Raw genomic sequence first — 21,259 nt, forward strand, 5'->3', positions numbered from 1 at the left:
GCTGCCGCTGGAGTGGCGCCGCCCGCCGCGCTATTTGTACTCGCGGCCCCTCACATGGTCTGATCTCTAGATAGCCGCCGCCAAAGAGCTCCGCAAGAATTTTTGCGTCACTTTGAGATCGAAGAACTTTGTTTCTCGGCGGCCGCAGCTCAGCTCTAGCTGGAGACAGGGGAGGGGCGGGGGTCCACGGGCCCTGGCCGGTGGGAGGGGGACAGAACCCCCTACTCATTCACTCATCTATGCTCACACACTCGTCCACACTAACACACTCATCCACATTCGCCAGCCAGGTCCGGGACAGGGCTAAGCAGGACGAAGGATCTGGTTCTTCTATTCTTGGACTTGTGTGGCAGGCAGGAGGATGCTACACTAACCGAAATTACTTTCTTCCCTTACCAAATCTGCCTTAAATTGTGTTTAGGTACTGTTCTGTGTCACTTCCTAAGAGCGCTCCGCTCGTTCTTGACCACAGCCAGACACCTCCCAACAGAGCCGGACGGTCTTTTCCAAGGACTAACTTGGAAATGGGACTTTGTTCTGGGTTCTCTAGGTGGGACGAGAGTTCAGCCGGGATCCTCCCATGCTGGGAGCCACCCGCAACCGCTTACAACAAGTACCCCTGGGAGGAACCGAGGAGGAACCGAGGGTGCTGCGGTCTTGCTACCTAGCCACAGATGAAAACATTTTGCAGAAAGCATCGGTTCTGGTCCGCCGACCCTCCCGTGCCCGTGGGCAGCACTCGACAAATTACCAGCCTTTGAAGGCGCTCAGCGTTTCATCGGGACTACATTGTTTTCAAGTGTGTGTGGATTGTTTTGTTCACACACAGAGGCTTAAACATTAATCTAATGTTATTACATTCTTTTTTTTTACCAAAATTACGGTAACTTTTTTATTTTTTCTTTCTTTCTTTTCTTTTCTTTCTTTTCTTTTCTTTCTTTCTTTTTTTTTTTTTTTTTTTAGGAGCAGATGCAGGGCTTGTTTGAGGCAGAGCACCAGGACCTGGGCTGGCCAGCCCTTTTTCTCCTCATCTGACCAGAGCAGGGAGAGCAACATCAAAGCTTAGGAGGGAGATAGTAATGGAGAGTCTGTGGCTGCGAGAAAGCTTCGGTCCCGTTGTTCCAGAGGGTCTTGAATCTAGACATCGGAACCCCCAGCTGGGCTGAGCTGACTCCGGGAAAGGTTGGACCGCTCTGTCCGCAGGTGTGGGCGGCTCCCGGCCGCAGGGATCATCAGTACGAGGCTTTGGTGCCACCTAGGCGCCAGGGCGGGGGACTGCAAGGAGAGGCGGAAGCCTTAGCTCTGGGAAGAGTGGACTGGAGAAGCCACCCCCGGGGTATGCTTGGCCACTCCATAATCTAGACAGATCTCAGAGTCGCATGGACTTCACCAGGCTCATCCTTTCGAATGAACACAGTGTCTGTCTGCTGACCGCCCCCCCCCCCAACTGGTGTTTTCTTTGCAGACGCAGGCTGCCCAAGAATAAGATCGTTTTGAGGGTTCTAGGCAGACAGTGGATCGTGGGTGACTTCAGCAGGAGCTAAGGATCTTGTCTTCACTCTGGCTGTCCCCATGTGGATTCATTCTGAGAGTTCACACCTGACCTCCTAGGCCTTGCTTGCCTCCTTCTGCCAGGCTGCTTCCTCCTTCTTGGTCCTGCCACCTTGTGTGTGCTGGGTATTGGTGACATTCCTCTGAACAGAATGAGACAGGGGACTGCAAACCCTCTACCGTTTGTGGGCTGGGTCAGCCACTCAGCCACAGAGTGCCAGGCAGGCCTTGTCTTGGAAAATGATAGCAATGTTGGTTCAGTCAGGCTGTGGGGAATGGAGGGGCTCTCCACTTGGGGATGCCCAGTTCTCCTCCCTTATGCTGAGACTAAGCCCAGGTGGTCTCACATCTGACTCCCTGGCTAAGCGCTGTAAGAAAAGTAAGGCTGCTCGGACGGTGTCCATCCCTCACTCCCACACCGGCCTGCACATATACCCTCTCTCCAAGTGCTTTCTTTCCTCTTAACCTGGAGGTCACCCTGCAGGGGCCACTGTCCAGCAGTTCTTCAGCAGATCTGGCTCCCTCCCTGCAGAGCTCTGTTCGGCTATGGTGCCCTGCCTGCCTGCCTCCCCCACCAAGAGCCCTGCTTCTGACATTTGCTGGGGACACAGAGAGGAAATGCAAGCCCAAAACCCACAGAGGCGGTGCACTGGGTTGGTACATGGGGAGAGAGCTGTAGAAAGGACCAAAGGGCTGAGGAGACTTTGATGGAGCTGGCTCTCTAGTTCTGTCCCAGAGACGAGACACGGGGCTCAGCTGCTAGGGGCAGCCACCTTCCAGAGCGACGGACACACATTAGCTGCACGTGCAACACACACTGCCATAACCAGGAGGACGAGGGAGGGTCCCGAAGCCCAGCAACGATGCACTGAGGAGATGACCAGGACAAAGCCCTGTGAATGCCAACCGCTCCCTCCAGAAGCGCTGGGTGCCCTGTCTGCCTGTCTGCCTGTGATCTGTTTACACAGTGACAGAAGACAGAAACACTCCCTTCCTTGTGGGCTTCTCGTCCCTTCCTCATGGGCTTCTCTCTTCCTTGTGGGCTTCTTCTCCCTTCCTTGTGGGCTTCTTCTCTGGCCCAGGAAATGGCTACCAGCACCCCTCCCTTTCGGGGAATCTCTTGCTTCAGAGGTCCGCCATGGTAGACCTGGGATCTCTACAGCAGTCACCTGAGGCTGCCCCAGCTGATAAAGATGGAGGCAGATGAAGGGGTACCAGGGAAGGCTCCATTAGTGTTAGTGGGCTGACCATGTTAGGGTGTAGGGGAGAGATGGGGGAGGGCTGGACACAGCTCTGATAGCGGCAGGGAACACTTAGTGAATGGACTTTATCTTGGTCACTTTTTTCCTGTCTCTTTTCGGTCATTCCTTATGAGTCTTAAGCTTCTGGGAAACAGAGCTTCCTCCAAATACCACACCACCCTCACTCCCGCCCCTTGCCCGTGCCTCCCTCCCGGCTGCCCTCTCCCTTGAGTCCCCACTCCTAGCTTCCCTATGAAGGGGTCCTGCCTCACAGGAGCCCGCATGGGAACAATGGTGATGAAGCTGGATCCGCTGCTGCCGGCCATGTGCTCCACCACGAACTAACCCAGCCTCAGGTGCAACTGGGAAATCACAAAATAAAATTCTTGTCACATTGGTGTCTCTGTGAGTGACACGCGCTGTTCATGGGTGGGAGCATCTGATATGGAAGGTGTGAGGGCATTTATACATAGGATTTGTGTGTGTGTTCACTTGTGTGCGTGCATTCAGGGCTTTGAAACAGCTCCCTCTGGAATCCAGGCTGACCTTGACTTTGAAAATTTCTTGCCAGGCTGAGGCAGCCTCCCTCGGGCTGGTCTTGGACATGGACCACCCGGCTTTGAACCAGGTTTGTTTGTGTATGTGGGGGTGGAATGGGGGCCAGAGTTTGATGTCAGTGTCTTCCTCAACTGCTCTGCGCAGGTTTTCAAGACTCTCTGCCCTGTTTGGCTGAGGTTCCAGAGATCCCATCTTCCCAGCACTGGAGTTACAAGCATTTTTTTTCAACCTGGCTTTATTTACTTGTTTGTTTGTTTATAATATAGATTCTGGGGATTGAACTCTAGGTTCTCTCTTGCTTGTATAGCAAGCACTTTGCTGACTGAGCCATCTCTCCATCTCCTGAGCTAAGGTTTTTTTTATTTTTTTAAAGATTTATTTATTTATTTATTTATTTATTATGTATACAACATTCCTTCCATGTATGCCCACGCGCCAGAGGAGGGCACCAGATCTCAGTACAGATGGTTGTGAGCCACCATGTGGTTGCTGGGAATTGAATTCAAGACCTCTGAAAGCATAGCCAGTGCTCTTAACCTCTGAGCCATCTCTCCAGCCCCCAAGGTTTTTTATTTTTATACCCATCCTGTAGCACCAATAATAAAAACCCAGAGACAGATATTGGGGTTCAACCTGAACATCAGAAAAGCAAAGTAGCCACTGGCTCTTATCTCTACCTCAGACCCAAAATGGGTGATCGTGCCTTCACGAATCCTCAGATTCAGAGTGAGAGAGATTTCCTGTCTCATCCCGCCTTATATTCATCTCTAGTGCTGGGATTAGAGGCGCGTACCACCGCCACCTGGCCTCTATGGCTAACAGTGTGGTTGCTTTGTGTTCTTGTCTTCAGGTAAGCTTTATTTATTAAAATACAAATGAAATATCACTACGCCATCCTACTAGATTCCCTCTTCTACCTGTAAGCGCCCCTAGTTAGGGTCACGTTCTGGTGGTAGTTGGTTTCCTACTTCACCTTGGTAGAGAAGCCAGAAACACAGAGCTCCAGGAGGGCCCTACCCATGCGTGTACAGATGTGGACAGCACTTCTGTCTCTAGAGGCCCCAGTCACCCACAAGCTATGAGCTCTTTCTCTTATTGCATCTCAGCACCTGCCATTGTCTGCAGGCTGCGGGTGCCTAGGGTACAGGATTGTCAAGAGTGATGGGCAGCTGCATGGGAGGCTGATGTGGTCATCAAAACCAGCTGCTAGGGCTGGAAGGGAAACCAGCCTGGGTCCAGGGCTGGCATGGTGCATGCCTTTAAACCCAGTCTAGGAGCCTGAGGTACGGGGCTGCACAGAGAGACTCTGTGCCCTAAAACAAGAAAGAAGAGAGAAAGGGGGAGGAGAAAATCCCATAGAGTGGCTAAAACTTAAAGCAGTTTGACATGGGAGTACCCCAAGATTTACTGATGTGTGTGTGTGTGTGTGTGTGTGTGTAAAACGCACTCACTCAGAATAAACTAAGTAGAAAAATTAGGATACAGTTGAGGCTTTCGTAAGAATGAACATTGGAGGTGAGAACTCACTGATCATGCTGTATCTTTTTGTAAAAAGAATTTATGTATATATAAATATATATATATATATATATATATATATATATATATATAAAAATGTATGTGTGGGTGGGTGGGTGAGTATACATCACACGTGGCAGGTGCCCACCGTAGAGGCCGGAAGAGCGTGTCAGACTCCCTGGAAGTGGAGTCGCAGGTAGTTGTGAGCTGCCGGGCATGGATGACGGGAACCCACACAACCAGGAGAGCCTGAAGTGCTCCTAACCACAGAGCCATCTCTCCAGCCCACTGTGCACTCTTCATACTATTAAGCATTTGCAGTAGGGGCTAGAGAAATGGCTCAGTGGTCAAAAACACCAGCTGTTTCAGAGGACCCAGGGGGTCCCCAGAATCCATAGGGCAGCTTACAACCATCTGGAACTCCAGCTCTAGGGGATCTGATGTCCTCTACAGGCACCAGGAACATATATGTAGTGATACATACATGGAGGCAAACACTCTTACACATAAAATGAAAATAAGCTAGGGCTGTTACAGAGAATCCCTGTCTCGAAAAACCAAAAATAAAATGAAATGAAAATAAATCTTTTTTAAAAATTGCAGTAATGCTTTCATAATTTTTTTCCAGAAGCCGGGGGCGATGGTGGCGCACATCTTTAATCCCAGCACTTGGGAGGCAGAGGCAGGTGGATCTCTGTGAGTTCGAGACCAGCCTGGTCTACAGAGCTAGTTCCAGGACAGGCTCCAAAGCCACAGAGAAACCCTGTCTCGAAAAAAACCAAAAAAAAAAAAAAAAAAAAAAAAAATTTCCAGAAAAGCAGGTTTTGTATCTGCTAAACAAGCAAGCCTTCTGCCAGTGTACCATGGCCCTGCCCTCAAAGCAGCTTTATTTTAAATAATACATAAATAAGAAAAATGGGGAGGAGAGAAAGGCATCCGGGCTCAAGCTTCTTGAAAAGCGAACAAGCCCTGGAAAACTGCCAGCTCCCCTTGCCACCTCTTAGACAACACATGGGCCAGTGCCTCTTCACCTGCAGGGTGTGTGTGTGTGTGTGTGTGTGTGTGTGTGTGTGTGTGTGAGAGAGAGAGAGAGAGAGAGAGAGAGAGAGAGAGAGAGAGAGACAAGGAGGGGAGGCCAGGGCTCAGCTCAGCAGTGAGTAGGGGCCATTTCCCTGTGTCTGTCTCCCTCCCCTTTCCTCTCTTGTCTGAACTTTCTTGGGCTCTTCTCCCCCACGCCCCCGCCCCCACTTGTGCATGTGGGGAGTTCCCCACAGCCCCTGCCTGAGGTCTGTGTCTCTGGTCAGAAGTGGCCATGCCTTCCCCTCTGCAGCTTCAGGCTGCCACAGTCCCCATGGTGCTGCGTGGAAACCTCACCGAGAGTCACCTTCCTTTCCAACAGCCTGTTTCCCACCTCAGTGACAGACTTAGCTGGGGACCAGGACTTGTCTTAAGCCCCTAGGGAGCCTGAGTGTCACAGCAGGCATGCTGGAGAAGTGCGGGAGTAAGGGTTTTAGTAAAATCTACCATTTGTTGAACATCTTCTAGATATATGCTTGCATAATGTTCTGCCCTCTTCCTGTCATATAGGTTAAATGACGGATTATTAAAAATAAATTAGCGTTATTCATATTCAAGCAAAGCTTTCATACTTACTGAATTTTAAGATAACTTTTTAATATGGGTAACATGGAAACGGAGGCTCAGGGAGCATCAATGGCTTCTCTAGGCTTCCACTGTCTCCATGCTGAATCACCAGGCCATCCCTTCTGCTCTTCCTTTGGGTTTGTGCTAACTAGAAATAGGAAGGGCTCAAGGCAGAAAACGGCAGGCTTTTGCTCATTTCTTTGTCTCTTCTCCCTGAGCACGGGCCACTTCGATTGTGCGGTCCCAGGCGCTTTAAGAATTTATATGGAGTCACGGGGCTTCTCTCCTGTTCAACTTGTCCCCACCCAGCTGCTTGCAGGGAAGCAGACCTCAGATCTCTGTGCAGACTTGTAACCGATTACAGCCGTCAGAATGTGGGGTACATTCAATCACTCAGCTTTTGATAGTTACTTGGAGCCAGGGGTTGAGCATACACTGTGGGATGGGGGGACAGTTCCTGCCCTTGGGAACCTGGTAGGAAGTACTGACTTTGGGGAAAGCAGACAACAAATATATAATAAATTCAGAAGGCCTTAAGTGTGATGAAGATAGACTCTACAGAGTGACAGGTGTCCAGGGGAAGTGTGTGTGTGTGTGTGCGCGTGTGTAGGGGGATTGGCTCCTTAGATGATGTGACCTGATGACCTTTGACATTACCTATCATCTGAATACCGAGAAGCCAGCCATACAAAGACCGGAAGGAAGAACAGTGGGGAGGCTGAACTGAAAATGGAGTGTTCAAGAGATAAACTAGAGTCAGGTGAGTAACAACATCGGGTTTGGAAAGGTGATCTGGGTGTGGCTTTGTGCCCCTGTGATTGAAGGATGTCCAAGCAGAAGTTAAGAACTTCCGCAGATTTTACAAGTGTTTAGGTCAGGAGAGCCATAAGGGCCCCTGTAGGTGAGACCCAGGGATGGACAGATGCTGCAGTTGGAACCCAGAGCCTCACACATGCTCGGGAAACACTCTGTCAAGTCCAAGGAAGTCACTACAGTCCTGCCTCAGCTGTCCTAGCCTTCAGCAGTAGGCATGGGGCAGCTGGAAGGAAAGGACCGGAGTCCACCGGGCCCACTTCCTGCTGCACCTCTGCATAAGGGGTCCTTCAGGGATAAACAGGAGGGTAAGCTGAGGGCAGGCTGGCATGAGCCAAATGTCCTAGTTTCAATTCATGTGTCCTACAACCCCAGGAAGCAGGAGGCAGCTCCATGAAAAGTATGAGAGTCATGGACATGTTGTCCAAAGTATGAGAGGGCTCATCTGGAATCGCTTTAAAAACAAAATCAACAAATGACTAACTGCAGCCATGGAGCAACGGGGCACTCCCTTCCCACAGGAGGCATTTGAGGAGAATGCCTAGCCGGTACCCGCAACCACATGGGAAGGCGTGTCCCATTATCTGGTCTTGCTTTCTGACAGTCAGCATGACTCTCAGGCCGTCCAGAGTCACCAATTTTGCCTTCCGGTGCTGATGCGTTAGGGAGGGCAAGCCCTCATCGTCCATTCCTGGCGCCCAGAAGACACAGCTGACAATCTTTTCTTCCACTTACCGGATCTTGTTTGGGTTTGTTTGTTCATTTGAGACAGAGTCTCACAACGCAGCCCTAGCAGGCCTGGAACTATGTAAACCAGGCTAGCCTTGAACTTAGAGATCTGCTGGCCTCTGCCTCCTGAGTGCTGGGATGACAGCACTAGCCAGGCTAGCTTTGAACTCTCAGCAACCCTCTTGCTACAAGCCTCCCGAGTGCTGGGGATATAGGTGTGGACCTGCACACGGGCTCATCTGGGTCCTGTCTTTGTTTGGAAAAAAAAATTAGCTAATAAAAGTTTGTTTTGGGGAGGTTACTGTTTATTGGATGGCTGGATTTGGTTGGGGACTTTTGCATCCATGTTTGTAGGTGAAATTTACATGGCTTTTGTTTTCATTATGTTATACCAGACTTAAAAACAAACAATTCTTTAGGCCATAAGATAGTTCATTATGTTAAGCACACACGTGTTGCCCATGCATGTAGAGGCCAGGGGTTGGTGGCAGACGTCTGCCTCTATTTTGGAGACAGTCTCATTGAGATATTTCTGCTGGACCGGCTGGCCAATGGCCCTCAGAATCCAGCCGTCTCCTGTAGCACAGACTGGTCTCAAACTTGCCGTATAGTCAAGGATGACCACAAATTCCTGATGTTGTTGTCCCTACTTCCTCCCCCAAATCTACAGCTACGGGCATCAGCTGCCACAGTCAAGTGTCCTTTTACTTACTTATTAAAAACTTGCCGAGTCTTACAAAAGATTTGTTACTCTTTAAAAAGAATTTTGGGCTTTGTGAATCCATTTAGCCTCTGTTGGTGTATCTTCCTTTGGGCTTAATCCTTTCTGATCCCTTTTGATATACACTTACATAACTAATCTAATTATAATTCAGGTTAAACTTCCTGTGATCATGAGTTAATTTTATTTATTTATTTATTTATTTATTTATTATGTATACAACATTCCTTCCATGTATGTTTACATGCCAGAAGAGGGCACCAGACCTCATTACAGATGGTTGTGAGCCACCATGTGGGTGCTGGGAATTGAACTCAGGACCTCTGGAAGAGCAGTCAGTGCTCTTAACCTCTGAGCCACCTCTCCAGCCCCATGAGTTAATTTTTAAAGATAGGGAACACACTTCAACCGGTCTTCTAATTTTGGTTCCTCGCCTAAGTGTCCTATGCTTGGAGTGTGTGCTATAAGGGTTGAATTTTTAAAAAGTTTCACATGTGGTCTGTGAACACAGCTCCGTAACAGCATTTGCTAGGGCAGGACCCAGGTTCAATCCTTGGTGCCAGAAAAAAAAAAAAAAGGTCTCACTCATGCTCAAAACATACATTTAGCTGTGAGATGAATCCCCACAGCATCCTCGTAGCAAACACACTGAATGCTGTTTCTTTTACGTACTCACCAGCTTTCCGTTGTTCAATCTCTGGTAATCATGAAGTTTCTTAAACTCCCATTATGATGTGGATTACTTGTGTTTTCAGTTTTTCATGTATTTTAAGGTGTTATTAGGAACACAGTAATTTAAGGTCTTCATAGTTTTCTGGGAATGGGTGAAGTCACACAACGAGTCCATGTCTATGGACGTTTCTGCTTCAGTACCTTTCCAGGGCCGCTGTGTTACCAACGCCAGGGAGGCATTCACACTGCAGCTGGACCGATGGGCTACTCTGAATGTCCCTCCTTCTGAGGCTTGTGGCTTCACCAGGCTTGTTTTGGTTTATACACTACCTGAGAGAGCTTTTGAGAAAGGCTGGATTGGACCTGGCTCTGTGGCTGAGGATGGCCTTGAATCTGGGTCCTTCTCCTCCACAGCCTTCCAGTTCACATGGCACCGCTATGCTGGGCAATGCATTTTTATATTGAAGGCCACCCATGTCTCTCTCTCTCTCTTTTTTTTGGTTTTTCGAGACAGGGTTTCTCTGTGGTTTTGGAGCCTGTCCTGGAACTAGCTCTTGTAGACCAGGCTGGTCTCGAACTCACAAAGATCCGCCTGCCTCTGCCTCCCGAGTGCTGGGATTAAAGGTGTGCGCCACCACCGCCCGGCCCACCCATGTCTCTCTCTTTTTTTTTTTAAATATTTATTTATTATGTATACAATGTTCTGTCTGTGTGTATGTCTGCAGGCCAGAAGAGGGCGCCAGACCTCATTACAGATGGTTGTGAGCCGCCATGTGGTTGCTGGGAATTGAACTCAGGACCTTTGGAAGAGCAGGCAATGCTCTTAACCGCTGAGCCATCTCTCCAGCCATGTCTCTTATACTCATATACTCCACCCATGTCTCTTATACTCAGCACATAGCTCAATTTCCTTTAAAAATGCAATTAAATATTTCTTTTCTTTCTTTTTTTTTTTTTATGGTTTTTTGAGACAGGGTTTCTCTGTGGCTTTGGAGCCTGTCCTGGAACTAGCTCTGTAGACCAGGCTGGTCTCGAACTCACAGAGATCCGCCTGCCTCTGCCTCCCGAGTGCTGGGATTAAAGGCTTGCGCCACCATCGCCCGGCAATTAAATATTTCTTAGAGGAACATAGAATCCATTTATATAAACTATGCCCTGACTTAGGCACACTTCTCTTTTATCCCACTGGACAGCCCTAGCTGTCCTTGAACTCAGAAACCCTCCGGTCTCCACCTCCTGGGTGCTGAGAGTCAAGTCAGGAGCCACCATCAAACCTGGTCACGTACCCTACCTTATTTTGATATTCTACTTTTCTTGCTATTTTCCCCCATCCTGCCTTCTTTTTAAATGTTTAGTACATGTTTATTATTGTGTGTCATGTGTAGGGCCATGTGATGTGTGTGGTTAAACACAGACATGCACATAACATTCGGAGGCCAGAGAACAACTTTCAGTTGGTCCTCTCCTTCCACCATGGGGCCTGAGGCCCGAACTCACTCACGTCAGGCTTGGCCAGCAAGCACTTCTCAGCAGAGCCATCTCAGGGGCCCGCACTGTCTTCTGTGGACTGTCTGTGTTTTCTTACTCTGTTCGCCCTTGGCTGGGAACTACCTTACATCTATCCCAGGAATCCACAAAGTTTAGCATCTGTGTTAACACACCAATACCTAAAATTAACACTTATATCTTCTTACCCAAATGATAAGACTTTCAACGAGTCAACCCAGTTACCTGCCTCTCCAGCTATCTTTATGACTTTGGGGATTTCTTTTTTTTTGGGGGGGGGGGGGGTTTGAGACCAGGCCTTACTGTGTAGCTGGTCTGGGCTTCCTTGTTTTAGTTTTCTTTTGAGCTCTGTCAGACTGGCGGGTCTGATTGTCTGGATGCCGCTATGCTTAGCAGGCTGTGCTCTCTGTTCACTGATGTGTTTAAGGATGCACGTAAGGATCACCTCCTTCTTTGGGGAAAAACTCAATTTTTCTTTTTCTTTTCTTTTTTTTTTTTGAAAAAATGTCCTTTATTTCATCCCAATCTTGAAAGGCAGTTTAACCGAGTACAGAGTTCTAGCTTTTGTTTTTCTCAAACATTTTTATTTGTTTTGTTCGAAACAGGCTCTTGGTCTCAGTCCATCCTAGTCTGGAACTCATCAGCTGACCTTGAGCTCTTGGCAATCCTCCTGACTCAGCCCTTCAGTGCCAGCGCCACTACCCTCCACCTCTCCTAGCACTCCCAAATGCACTCCAGGATTTCTGGTAAACGTAGTTAAAATGAGAAGGTAGCTGTCAGTTTCCTTGGCCTCAGTTTGGAGGTGACCCGAATTTTCAGATCTGTGAAGGGGTGACTATTACCCTAGACCAGCATGACTCGAATGCTGTGCACATACTGGCTAAGGTCTGAGTCTTTATCAGATTTGACAAACATCCCCTGCTAGGGCTAGGAACAATTGGGGAGCCACAAAAATCAGGGACGCAGACACTGATGTAAATGCTACATGGAAGCGCTGCTCAATGTTCACTGAAACAGATACAGTCTGTTTGCCGATGCTCATTAGCCCCTAAGGCCAGACCCATCAGAGGCCGCACCTTGAGAGAGACACTGGATCTGGGTGGGACGATGGCAGGGACACAGGCTCTCAGATCTGCAGAGGCCATGAGGATAAGGGTGGGCAGGCCCAGGATGGGTTGGATCCTGCAGGAAACCCTGAGCTCTGACCCTGGTTCTTCACTTTGATGAACCTCCACCATTGGCTGATCCCTTTGGAACTAAATACACACTTCTTAGAGTTTACAGATCAAACACGCTGGCTTATTCTCATTTAGCAAAGTATTTTATTCAAAAGCTTCTCAGCACCATCAAGTTATCAGAAGAAGGAGCATCGCTTCCTCTCCCCACCCAACCCCCAAGGCAGAGACACAAGTTAAACCTGTCAATGGGGCGCCCCAGTGACCACAGCTGACCCCACAAGGTTTTCTCTAAACCTGTTTAACCTGACCCAAGCCAAGCTGTGTCCCACAGGAAGGAATCATGTCAGACTGATCAACCTTCCCTTCTTGGGCTATCAGAATCACATGAAGCAACCCTGCAAAAGTTGAATTAGTGACCACAGTGTAGGAAGGACAATGACCTGTGAGGCAGCATGCAGCGCTGAGAGTTCGAATCCTAGCTAACCCTCCCCCAATCTACTCTAGAAACGAGGAGCACGGGTCTGTTTGTTCTCTGCACACCTTGGCGGCTCATCTTATTCTCTTACTACAAACACAAAGACCACGACAGTTAGGAGAATTACATCTGGTTAAAATGCTAAGAGACCCTGAGCCGGCAGAGATGAGGAGAGCAAACAGTGCTCTCCCTTTTTCTTTTCTTTTTTTTTTTCTTATGAATATTTGTTTCAGCATAAAGCATCTTTCCCAAGGAGGTTCCTGGAGGAGACTGGGAACCCAAGAGTCTGCCTGTGTCCTGTGGGAACAGCCACCCATGTAACTTTGGTTTCAGTCCCCGGATCTGTCCTTGGCAGCTATATCCGATCCCATGGGAGGAGGAAAGAGCTGGAAGCAGTGCCACTCACTCAGCCAAAGCCCCCATGGGGTCCCATGCCGGCAGGACAATGGGCTCCTGCTCTAAGACAGCCAGCACCTCTTCTGGGACATGCTTCCTGTCCACCACCACCTCGTAGACGTACTCGGAGAACCACTCATCAGTCATACATAGGTAACCTGGAAGAAGAGAAGAACCTCTGAGTTCCGAGGGCAGGCAAAGAGCAGGGAACCTCCTGCGGAAAGATCTTTTACCAAAGTGTTTTCCAGCTTTAATCTGCAATCGCATTTGAATCCCAGTCTTACTAGCAATTCCGTGAAGCAGACAGGATAGACATGGCTGTACTTTTACCAACTACGAAACGGGGACTCAGAGGAACTGATGTCCAGTACTAGGGAAATTTGGTTCAGAGAGGACCAATGGCTATGCAGGTCCATTCTCACCTCACCCACACTCCCAGTATCCTAGCTAAGCTGTTCCAGGCATGTAGATGGGCCACGTCACCATGCCCTCACTCACGCATTTGCAGTTGACAGTGAGTGATCACACAGCCCTTGCTTCTCTGAAAGGGAATGTGTAGTGCCCAAACACCGAGACAGCAAGTGTCCCACATTCCCCAGCAGGGCCCTTCCATGGAGAGCTGCATAGAGGCCCCCATACTAGCAGCCTGCCTCTTCCCATCAGAGAGATTGTCTGAATCTCAGCCTCTACAAGGTCACACAAGTTCCTCTTCAGGACCATACTTCCAGCAAGCTCCTGTGGGCAAATAATCCGCCTAAGCCACCAGCAGTATGAAAAACAAAGTGGAAATGAGAGACTGCTAAAGCGTGTGTTAAAACATGTTAAAAAGCATGATTATGAGCTACGGAGGGATGCACAAGCATACACAAAACATGTACCTAACAGGAGCACGGCAGACACATCAAAGGATTCGCAAGAAAGAGCATCCACTAGCTACAAGATGCAGCTGGCACCTGCTATAGACACTTAGCCACCTCTCTCTCTCTGTTTCTGTAAATCTGGGTTTGTGGTATTAATTCCCACGCAGGACCAAGAGTAAGGGAGAAGACACAGATGTTTCTTCCAAGAGGGTTCTCTAAAGTCAGGTATGATAGCACACTCTTATAACAGCAGCATTTTGGAAGAGAAGGCAAGAAGATCAAGATTTCAAAGCCATCTTCTGCTACATAGGGAGCTCAAAGTCAGCATGGGCTCCATGAGACCCTGTCTCAAAAACAAAGCAAAGCAAATAATACACAGAAAGATATATAGAAACAAATACACACACACACACACTCCCAAAACCAAGAGGGTTCTCTAGTTAAGCGGTTTCCAAACTTCTTTGGCCTCAAGATCTGTTTATACTTTTAAAATAATTAAAGATGGCTAGAGGGACGGCTCAGTGGTCTAGAGCACTTGCTGCTCTTGCTGAGGACCTAGGTTTGATTCCTGGTACCAACATGGTGACCAGCACTTGTGCTCCCGTTCCAGGGCATCCAATGCATTCTTCTGATCCCCAAGGGCACCAGATACATATGCAGAACACACCCATGCCTGCAGGAGAAACTCTCACACACAAAATGAAATAAATAAACCTAAAAAGTTAGCTTATGTGGGTTATATTACTATTTATTATACTAAAAATTAAGTTTAAACAGTTGAATTGGCTGGGGAGATGGCTCAGTGGGTAAAGTGCTTACTGTACATAAGGATTTAAGTTCAGATTACCAGCACCCACATAGAAAACTATGCATGATGGTAAGCTCCTAAAACCATGACCCGGGGGTATGGAGAGAGGTGGATCCCAGGGTCTTACTGGCAGTCACAGTAAGTTCCCGGTTCAGTGAGAAACACTGCCTCAAAAAATAAGGGTGGAGATAATAGAGGAAAATGCAGCTTGCTCACATATGTATACCAGCAAGCTCACCTCGTCACCTCATAAGAAAACGTTCTAATAAGCACTTGCTAGTTACTATGAAATGGTCTCTGGGTTCCTTTCCCCAGCATCACACTGGCAAGTACACACACGAGTGATCTCAGGGGTGCTGAACCAAGCCTTGTCAAGGGTTGCTCACCTGGTGAGTACCCTCTTGATGCTGGGCTGCTTCTTCCAACAGTGGGTAAGGAGCGAGCACAGAGCGTGGCCTGTGCTGCTTCTGATCTGCCCTGACACTGATTACCAACATCTGTATCAGTGCACCCAAATCCGAGCACTCCTGAGAAACTCACATTCGCCTTGTCAAAGACATGCACTGGCCAATGCCTGCAATCCTAGCACCTCAGAGGCTGAAGCAGGATTACTACAAGTTTGAGGTCAGGCTAGGCTACAGAGTGAGAGCACCATCTGAAACATTAGCCATTGTCCCCTACCACAGTGCAGCTGCGCATGTCTTGGAGCAGCTGTGGCAGTGAAGCAGGTAAAGGACGGAGCAGACTCCGTTAAGAAAGCTGAGCCCTAACAATACTATCGCACACAATCAAATGAGTCTCCCAAGACTGCCCCGAGAAAATGGACACAAAGTACATCTGCACGATCTTGTTCCAAAAGCAGATCAGATTAAGTCCTCACAAATTAAATCTCCTATCAATTGTAGCCCACCCTTTCCATGTCCCTGCAAGAGGACCGCCTTGATTAGCTTCTCTCTGCAGGATATGAGTTCTTCGAGGCCCACGACACCCTCACAGTGTGAAAGCTGCCAAGTAATTGCACCCTGGGAAGATAACAGACGTGGCAGCTCCAATTGTTGACACCGCATGTCTCAGAGTTTTACCAAGATTAGGATCAGTGAGGCTGAAACCAGGAGGGCTGACACAGTCTGGAGCCCCAGGGTGCTGTGGTGCACTCGGCAGCAGATTGTGGGTGCAGGGCTCTGAACTTCAGTTCCCAGCCCAAATGAGAACAGCAAATTAGGATCCCAAAGTTAACATTTAGGAAGACAGACAATGCAATGTATAATGAAGTCAACTTCAGAGATAAAATTTCACTGAAGCATTAATATCTTATTTATATTCTTTGAGCAAATAAAATAAAATAAGCAATTTCTAAGTATCTGGCAAAGTTTCTGAGTTTTGTATGGGGAAAGGTCAGGCAGGGTCTGGGATAAAGGTGCAGAGCCAGGTGCTGAGACTCACACGTGAAGAGCCCTGATCGGCAGCTTTACAGACAGGAGCGCATACCTGAGTTTCTGATTGCCTGCCGGGGTCTGAGAATTAAACCTTGCAGACTATATTAAAATAACAAAACATTATCATTTATTTTTTAACTGACTAATACATATTTTTAATTATTATTTTATTTCTAGTTATATGTATGTAGTAGGGTGTGTAGACGCAGTGTAGACCTATGGAGCCAGAAGAGGAACTTGGACGTCCTGGAGCTGGGGTTACAGGTGACTGTGGGCTGTCTGTCTGTCTGATCTGTAGTGGGTGCTGAGAACTGAACCTGGGTCCTCGGGAAGGGAGCCTGTGCTCTCAAGTTCTGAGCCAGCTCCAGCCCCAATACTGCCACTTATGAATTAGAAATATTTCCCAGTTTTTCTCATCTAGTTCTAAGACATACTGCACCTCACTGACAATTTGTAGTTAATTATTATTTTGCTATTAAAAAGGTGTGTGTGGCGGGGAGGCTGGAGAGATAGCTCAGTGGTTAAGAGCATTGGCAGCTCTTCCACAAGTCCGGAGTTCAATTCCCAGCACCCACATGGTAGCTCACAACCATCTGTAATGAAATCTGGTGCCCTCCTTCTGGTCTACAGATGTACATGTAGATAGAGCATCATATACTTAAGATAAATAAAACTTAAAAAATTCTTAAAAACAAACAAACAAGTGTAGGGAAAACGAAGTCATTAAATAGGTGTGGTAGTGCACACCTGTAATCCCAGCACAAGCAGCCAGACAGGAGGACCACACAGTTGAGGCTGTACATAGAAATAAACAGTGAGACATTGTCTGCTCAGCTCTGGTGAGTGTGTTCAGCTGCACTGACCTAAGGAAAGCAACTGTGACTCGACACCCTAGCTCAAGGGTGCAGCTAGGCTTCCAAACTGTCTAAGACAGAGTGAGAGACACCTTACAGACGCTAGCCAGCCACCGCAACGACACTGCAAAGAACACACAGCAACTGAGAAAGTACTTAAGAAAGCACACATAAGCGGTCTGTCATCTGAGGGCTTCACACAGTGCATGCACTGTACACACACAATCCAACACATAACAGTAACTAAACAGCATGTCATGCCGTGAGCTAATCCATGTTCTCTCCCAAGTATTTGAAATGTTCTATTATTTTTTGGCTCCTTTAAAAAGTTACCCAAATAATTCAAGTTTATTATAAGAAAATATTTTTAGAAACAGTAAGAAGAGAAGAAGAGAAGGAAGAGGTAATTTTAAAACGATCTGCACCTACTAGAGGAGCCTGTTACTTTTACATCACAGCTTCAGTAAGTCTCTACCTGCAGACTGCATCCTAGGAGACAAACCGCAACAACTGTCATCATAAGCGCCACCCCTACCACTGAAGTCTGGGCTGTTTGTTCATCTCAGGACCAATACTGTAATACTAACAATAGTTCTGGGACTGACTCTGGATCTGCATTCTCAATCTCCAGGTGTCTCTATTATTAAGACTTGTGTAGACAATTGCCAACTTTCTTTTACGGTTTGTCTGAGCCATTTTTAAGTTTTCTTTTACCTGATGCCTCTCAAGATGGCTTTTTGTGGGTAAAGGCACTGGCTGCTCAGCTCGGTAACCCAAGTGTGATACCTGGAACGCACACGGTAAAGGAGAGAACCAAGTCCTTCACGTAGCTCTCTTCCTCCCATATTCTGCCTGTGGCATGTACGCACACACAGATAAAAGTATGGAGAAACCGAAAGAGAAGCAGTAGAGGCTGGAGAGATGGCTGAACAGTTAAGAGCCCTTGCTGCTCTTCCAGGAGACCCGAGTTCAGTTCTCAGAACCCATGTTGGGGGGCTTACAACCATCTGTAACTAGCTCCAGGGGACCCAATACCCACCTTCTAGCCTCCAAAGGCACCTATACTATGTGCACATACACAGGACACACACATATTTAAAAACCTCTAACAAAAGGAAAGGCAATAAATTATCTGAGCGCTGTCTTACCCCTCATAAAGAGTTAATGTTTCATAAAGAAAAGGGGAGGTGACCAAATAACCACTTATGACTGTCACTTGGACAGTGATTTAAGAAGCTGCTTCTCCTCCAGACTAGACACAGATGTCTGGCTGGGCTGAGGACACATTCATGGTCACGAACCTTCGCTGATAACAGCTGAGATATGCACAGAGCCGGATATTATGGGTGGCCTCTCTCAGACACAAAGGCTAGAGAAGGTGAGGCGGCCCTGCTAAAGGCACAGGAAAAACGAGGCATGGTGAAACAGCAAACACAGTAAAGGAGGGCTGCTTGGGTATTTTTAAGTGTTTAAATTATATTTATTTGAATGTGCGAACATGCCATGGTATAGGAGTCAGAGGGCAACTTGTGGAAGATGGCTTTCTCCTACCACATGGGCCTCAGGAACCAATCTCACGGCGTAAGGTTTAGAAGCAAGGTCCTTTACCCAATTTCACTGCCCCATTCATACTCTTCCAACCCCATTTTTCTTGTTTTTTTTTTTTGATTTTTGAGATAAAGTTTTTCTGTATAGCCTTGGCTGTCCTAGCTGTCCTGGAACTCACTCTGTAGACCAGGCTGGCCGCAAACTCACAGAGATCCACCCGTCTCTGCCTCCTGAGTGCTGGGATTAAAGGTGTGCACCACCACTCCCAGTTTTCATTTGTACTTTTAAAAGCCATAACAAAATTCAAGAACCAAAAGTGCAGTCACCCCAAGAAGGTGCCCTTCCCTAAGTGGTCCAGAGACGGCAGCTTACTGCAGGGCTCGAGTCTCTTATCCCCAGAACCCAGGCAAGCCTAGACTATACATGACTGGGTCAGGCCAAGGTTTTTCCTGCCCAAGGGCCTGACTTCACAGGGAACTTTTCTCTGTCCCCCACAAACCATCACTCCTTGTTCTAGGGTAAGATCCTTGGATGGCAGGCCACGTTACTTCTTGGCCACACACCTCTTGTCCAAAGCATTCTCCAAATGCCAAGGACTGCTATCTGAGCTACCAACTCCCTAGCTAGCCTCTCTTTAGCCTTGGCAAGAAGCCCTACCCTTTATCAAGCTGCTTTCCTGGAGAACTCCTAAGTGGGGGCACAGTTCACTCTCCCTGCTCACCATTCTGTTACTGCACTTATTCTTGTATTTGTCACACACACATACACACACACACACACACACACACAACACACACACACTGTACTAGACTAGAAGACACAATAGTGAAAAGCTGGTTTGGCACAAAGGACACAGTGCTGGCACCCCGGTCTCCTAAAGTTTCCAAAACCACCCGTGTATCTAAGCCCAAAGCTCTTGCCTTGCTCTGACTGCTCCTTCATTACATTACTATGGCCCTCCCCCAATCTCCCACACCCTGACACCTGGCTGCTGAGGTAGGCTTTCCACCCTCACCTTCTCAGGAACCTCAGCCCTGCTTTCCCACATCCCCACACTGAGGGGCCATGCCCAGCCCTTCCTCTCTCCAGTCACCAGCCTTTGGAGCAATCACCTTTGCTCTTCTCGGTCTATTTGTCCTGTATCTTACAGTCTGAGGAGCACACCGTGAATGCCACTTCTGTTACATCACAGCCCTCTTCAGATCCTGTTCCCATGTCCCAGGAGATTAAGTATAAATTCCTCTGAGGGTCGGGGACATTCATTCCATCATGGTCTGTGCACGGGTCTCTGCATCCTGTTGATAAATGGGAGCTGACGCCACTGCTAATGGCTTTTCCTCAGCACTGGGTTTACCCATCTTCACTGCCTTTTCTCACGAAACCAAGCTTACACTGTAACTGTGACGTAGTAGCAGTCATGCTGAGAGCAGTATTCTCAAAGCTCTGAAGCCGTGGCAAGTGAGACAGTCCTTTCCAAACGAGGAAGTGAGCTCCCCGCTCCCGTCAGTCTAGAGCACTACCGACAGCAGCCAAGGCTGTGATGTGCTTCCTTTGCACTTCACACAACAGTTACACACCAGCCTTATAGATGAGAAAGTCACACTCAGACAGGCTCAATACCACACAACACCATGCACAGCCAATGGACGGTGGGACACTTGGAGGCGTCCATACAGCCTAGCTCCAGATTCTGTGCTTAACCATCCTTAAAATGGCATAAACATGCCTTAGGGCAAAGTAGAGTCTTTTACAAAAAAAGCAGAAATATACATATAACATTTTGTTAACTAGGAGAGGGATTCTCTCAGAAGCTGAGCCTGTTTACAGGTTTGAAGCCTTGGATCTGGAGTGTCCCTGTGCCCACACAGCAGCTGTCTCAAGTTCTGCATGTCAATAAAGACGCACCACTGGCCCCGACAGCCTGTGCTCCCTCTGCTCCACTCGCGTACTAGTTTTCAGTTAACAAAGATAAGCAGTGAAAAGTCCTTCTCAAAGAACTGCACTCCCAGGTGTCCCTGGCAAGAGCTGAATCGACCAATCGTGGGGAAACATGAAACCCTCTGCCATAAAGTAACGAGCTCTCCAGATCAAGGACCCCTCTGTCTGCTGTAAGCTATAAAACCACCCTTATTACAGCCAGTTCAGCTCACATCATTTATACTATTTGAGTTTCTAGCTCTCCAAGTGAATCCTAATCACACCAGCAAATACCGGTGGTTCTCTGTAAATTGTATATGACTAAGAAATCCATGAGATCTGAATCCCAACCCTGCCCCAATCCCGTGCAACATGCACACATCAAAATCTCTCAATAAGCTTCAACTGCTTCCACACACAGCACTGGCGCAACCACACAATCACATCCTGCCGTGACACGGTGCTGTGATAGGAACACACATACACATCAGCAAACCCATCTTGGGTACCTCTGACAGCTAACTCTGGAGAGTTTGAACGACTGTCACATACAGTCTGAACAAAGCTTTATGGGAAGAGCAGCAGCTGTGCTGCCGGGAGGGCAGCACAAAGGCCAGCGAGGCCCTGGGGGATCTATGCCCGGGAACCGATAAGCAGGCTTTCACCACAGCACACCAGCTTCCACGACAGAAAATCACAGGAACGGGTTTTGTACAAAACTCCGAATATACTGTTTTCAAAATTATGTGCTATCTGGCTAGTGAGAGACACTTATTGGTCATGATGTTGGATATAATAAAGGATGTAATATAAATTGGCAAGGAAGTTTCTTTT

General features: G+C 47.9%; 1 protein-coding gene across 2 annotated transcripts in view; it reads right to left on the reverse strand.

Moving 5' to 3' along the window:
• Nucleotides 1-12,245: 12,245 nt before the first annotated feature.
• Nucleotides 12,246-21,259, reverse strand: part of Blmh (bleomycin hydrolase) — a 39,598-nt gene continuing 30,584 nt past the window's right edge. For both annotated transcript variants that reach the window (XM_041665779.1, XM_041665780.1), the window contains exon 12: nt 12,246-13,160. In XM_041665779.1, coding sequence (XP_041521713.1) covers nt 13,009-13,160 — 152 coding nt within the window. In that variant the 3' untranslated portion in view covers nt 12,246-13,008. The remainder of the gene's footprint in view (nt 13,161-21,259) is intronic.

This window comes from Microtus oregoni, unplaced genomic scaffold, assembly GCF_018167655.1.
Source record: "Microtus oregoni isolate MIOR12 unplaced genomic scaffold, Mior012 000015F_ref0000493, whole genome shotgun sequence".
Lineage (NCBI taxonomy): Eukaryota > Metazoa > Chordata > Mammalia > Rodentia > Cricetidae > Microtus > Microtus oregoni.